The sequence below is a fragment of the Toxorhynchites rutilus genome, chromosome 2 (assembly GCF_029784135.1).
Source record: "Toxorhynchites rutilus septentrionalis strain SRP chromosome 2, ASM2978413v1, whole genome shotgun sequence".
NCBI classification, from domain to species: Eukaryota; Metazoa; Arthropoda; class Insecta; order Diptera; family Culicidae; genus Toxorhynchites; species Toxorhynchites rutilus.
In genome coordinates, this window is record NC_073745.1 from 14,227,628 (window position 1) to 14,232,513 (window position 4,886).

Consider the following 4,886-nt stretch of genomic DNA (forward strand, 5'->3'; position numbering starts at 1 on the left):
ACCTCGACACTATAATATCAGATTTTTTCAGAGACAATTCTCGTGCAATATTTGTCATCCACTTGCAAATAACATGTTTCTCCGTTACATGGAATAAATGTTCGATATAGAAAATATGACAGAATGAAGACAGCCCTGGCCTGGACTAACAACGCTTGTCAATATGTAATTGAAGAACACATGCGAATTGAATTTTTCGAATTTTCCCTTTTTCTTCATTCCTCACATCCCAAATTTGGCTCCATTTGCTTGATTAGTTCTCGAGTTTTGCAGAAATTTGTGTTTCATTTGCATGGCAACCCCCCCTAAGAAAGGGGGAGGAGTATCTAACTACCATAGAAACGTTCATTGATCCCTAAAACCTCTATATGCTAAGTTTGATTCCATTTGCTGGATTAGTTCTCGAGTTATGCAGAAATTTGTGCTTAATTTCTATGGCAAACCAAACGACAATCACCCGAATGCAACAATTACCCGAATGTAGCAGTTACCGAATTCAACATTTACCCGTGTTGCTGTCATGCAAAAACTTAGAAAAACTAAGAGCATTTGATGAGAGGAGGGGAATGATTTCAGATGTGGATAATTGAGACGCAAATATGCTTTATTCGCACTGAAATGCATATAAACCATCTAAAAAAACTAAATGGACGATAACTTCGTCAAATACGCTTCTTTTCATACATCGCGCAAAAAAAATCGCACAAAAAAAACCGCACAAGAACAGAAAACTGCACAAAAAAAATCACACAAAAAAAATTCGCACAAAAAAAACCGCACAAAAACAGGTTTTACTGTATTTATTTCTGATCAGTGTTCATTTCCATTCAAAAAGTATGCTCGTGGTTAGTGCAATTTTAGAAATAGTGGCGATGAATAAAATTCTTTACAAAATAATGAAAGTGAAAGAATGCTGATTTATAACCTATTATGAAGTTTATCCATTCATATAGATGACGCAGCCCGTTCACTTGAAAGAAAGCTGACAATTTTGGTAGGAGAGACGGGGGTAAGACAGACATATTAAGGAAAACTTCAATTGTATCTTTGGAAACTCATGTTTTCAAAAATTTAAAAACAGTTTCCTATGGTTCAATATACTGGTTTTCGAAATAAGTTGCCAAATGTTTTATAAAAATGTGTTTTTCCATGTTTTTTACAGAAAATAAAACAAGCCGAAAAATAGAACATTTTTATCGGTGCGGGTATAATGGACATGTAGTGGGGGGGGATATGGACAGGTTCATAATATACGAAGCGTAGAGGTTTATCGCTCGCGAGAGGAATATTTTCACTCACTCTCAGTGTTTGTGCGTCCAGTAACTGAAATAAAACAAAAAGAGAAAGCAATATAAAAAAGAGTTGAATATTGTTCATTGTGGAAGTGACTGTCCATTTAACCCCCCCCCCCCCCCGCAGTGCAATTATTTCAATAATTTAAATTTACCATTTACGAATGAATTTACTTTTCCGTACATACCTAATATCGCTTCTCTGTCAAGTCACAAACCGAAATATAACCATCAGCGAATTCAATTTCGCAATTAAACCGCTTAAAATGCTTAATATCGAACCCGCAAAAGTTACATCCACACGCGGAATCATGTTCGATTTTCGGTTTTTGTTTCTCTATTCCACTTTTGATCAGTATTCATTGTCATATGATGGTTTAAATATTATAGAATAGCATCTCGAGAAATTCATAATGCAACTATACAAATCAACCACCTGTCCATCATACTCCCACTGTCCGTCTTACCAGCGGCTCCCCTACATGCGTATTATGGCACTGAATTGCAATTTTGATTATGAATTTATTTTATCGCAATTAAATCTATTCTAAGATCAAAATACATGACATGCATAATTAACCAGGCAAACGTAATGCACGAGGTAAATGTATTCTGTCCTGCTGACCTGACTAAAGGATCTTCTCCTATGTTTCAAATAAACCAGGCAATCGGTGAAACATAGGTTTGCTTGCGAGAGGTCGTCGCTTCCGACGGCGGGTCGACACTAATTTCACTAATTTCTAAAAATGGCCAGCGAAGTCTTCAACATCTTTCGAGAATTCTCTCATTGCAATAAGGTACACTGGGGCAAGTGGAACCCCAAAAACCATTATTTCAAAAATAAAGTGTCCTATTTTTCCTGTTTTTGATTATTTTTCAAAACGAATTATACACATCACTACTGTAGCCGATTAGCTATTAATATATGGAACCGAAAAATGAATTCCTCAACTAGATTTTAAGTTTGGCCAAAAATAATCTCCAAGTCCCCAAAGTCCACTTACCCCTTGATACGGGGGTTAGTGGAAACCTGGAATTTTATGTTTACAACAAGTTAAACTCTGTTAAAAAGGTGTTTGGGAATGAATAAAACAAACTGTATTCACTTTCTTTTATTCTTTGATAATACAAAATTAATTAATCAATGCATTTAAGGAAATAAAAAAAAATGCAATAAATATCGTTATTGCTTCGCAAGTCTTCAAAATCAGGTCAATAGATAAAAATAGCAGGTACATCGCTAACCACAGTTATGATTTCTTCGAAGCTCTCTTACGCTTTGCTTTCTGTGTCGCCTCTTTAACCGATTTGATCGTTTCCAGCTTCACAACGGCATCAGTCGATGTTATAACTTCTGCCCCAGGACAAACTTTTTTTCTCTGCGCTTTGGAAACAGGAATCTGTTTCACATGGTCAAGGAGAATCGCTTCAAAAGAATTATTTTGTGGATTATCATTTTCCATTTGGTCATTCCCTGTTGAGGAAGCAATGCAATTACAAGTTGCTGAAGCTGCATCTCTGGTGTTTGTTACTCTTGGAAGCGCCTTCTTCGATCCTTCGACGATCTCAACAGTGTTGTCATCTAACGTTTGAGCTGCTTGCTGTGATGCGATGAAACGTGCCCATGCTCTCGGTTCGTATTTGTCTTCCGGAATCACCTTATCGGAAAACGGGTATACGCCGGCCTTGCGGAACCCATTTTTAATTATTTGTGAATCAAATGATCTCCAAACTTTGGAGATAATGTTTGAAAAAGCTGATTTAGACAGCTTCGTCCCATAGTGATTCCGTTGCCACTGGATAACGCACTTGTCATAGTCTTGCTTCAATGGTTTAAACACCGCCAGGTCCATAGGCTGCAAGAGATGACTTGTGTGGGGCGGAAGTTTGAGTATCACAACATTATTCTCGATTGCTTTTTGGATGAGAGCAAGAGAAACATGTGATACATGGCCATCGTAAAGTAGGACCAATTGTCCCTCAGCGGTAGCGCTCAGAAAGGACCGTTCGAAGTAGTTGGCGAAAACATCCGTCTCCATCCAGCCGTTTTTGGTTGCAGCATAAACTATTCCAGGAAATTCATCACATTTACTAGCCATCCAGCTGTTCCATACGTTGGATCCTTTGAAAATAATAAGTGGTGGTAATTTGTCACCAGCCGCATTTCCTCCCATCAATACAGTAAAATTTTCTTTTCCTGAACCGCCCGTGACACGATGAGCAGCTCTTCCAGTTTCTCCCACAGTCTTAACCCGACTCGGATCGAGGCAGAAGCTAGTCTCATCGATGTTATATATCTGCTCTGGAGGAACGTTCGTGGTCACCTGTTTTAGGAGCTTGAAGTATTCGGTCATCACGAAAGGATCAGCTCCTCGTTTCCGTGCGACCTCAACGGCTTGGGGCTTTTTTTGCGATAGATGATGCCGGCGCTTAAAATTCCGGAAAAAATCGTCTCCCGGAACACCGCTTACAAACGGTGTTTGAAGCTTGTTAACTTTTACGTACTCTGCTATTGCCAAAATTGTCTCCTCTTTGGATAGTCCAAAGCCCCACTTATCCATTTTCTTGATACAGTCGGCGATCTGTGTTTCAACCTTCAACGGCAAAGCAGTGGGTCGGCCTCCCGTTATACTTTTAATGCCTCTCAGACCTTTCACTCGCTTGAAGAGTGTTGCATATGGGATTCGGAAGTGCTTTGCTGCCGCTTTTATCTTCATCTTGCCGTTTTTTACATCATCCATCGCATCTGTCAAGTCCTGTCCACTGTATTTAGCAGGAGAACGCTTGCGAATGTATTTGCGAACCATTCTTCCGGTGGCTGTAAAGATTAAAAACATTCAATAAGCAATGTTTACTTTCACGTATTCCACTTAACCCAATTACAAAAACATGTGGGGCAAGTGGAAACAGGCCGATTTTTATAGTAAAAAGACAATCTTTCACATTTTGTATCGGTAAACACAAAAATAAGCATTTTTCAATTACCTAGTAGTGAAATGTAACCAGTTTTCCGAACTGCCGATCGTCGAAAATGTAATTTTACTGACAGCGTAATCGACTCTGATCGCAGCTGCAGAAATGCGATTGTAAACAAAGCAATATTTGGTTGCGTCTGGTGGTTCACAACGACTAAAAAGTACGTTTAGTAGATGTTTATTGATTGTTTGGCAGATGTTGTGTGGAAACAAAGCAAAATATTTTTTGTTATTTGTTTACTTTATATTTGATCCACTTACCCCCAAATTCCACTTGCCCCAGTGTACCTTATATCATTTTACTTCGTAACAGGAGATTCGATAAAACTCATAATATGATTTGTCGGACTTTTTCTTTCTTCATTGGGGTGGCATTGTATTCGGGTATTTGTTACATTCGGGAACACGTTGAATTCGGGTAAATGTTCATTCCGGTATATGTTGCATTCGGGTATGTGTTACATTCGGGTAAATGTGCTTCGGGTAGAAGTGTTACGGGTGAATGGGGCACAACCGTTGCATTCAGTGTGTCTATAAGAGAAAATGTATTGCGCAATGAGGCAATACGGCAAAAAAAGACACAAATTTCGACAGATTCCAAGCTTGATCTCGCGAAAAC

The 4,886-nt window shown here is 38.7% G+C and overlaps 1 protein-coding gene across 1 annotated transcript; it reads right to left on the reverse strand.

Moving 5' to 3' along the window:
- Positions 1-2,096: 2,096 nt before the first annotated feature.
- On the reverse strand, positions 2,097-4,546 carry LOC129768195 (uncharacterized). Its single transcript, XM_055769669.1, has 2 exons — positions 4,278-4,546; positions 2,097-4,110 (listed from the first exon to the last, which is right to left on the reverse strand). Exon 2 carries the CDS (start codon positions 4,097-4,099, stop codon positions 2,543-2,545), a length of 1,557 nt encoding a protein of 518 aa, XP_055625644.1. The 5' UTR covers positions 4,100-4,110; positions 4,278-4,546; the 3' UTR covers positions 2,097-2,542.
- Positions 4,547-4,886: the final 340 nt, after the last annotated feature.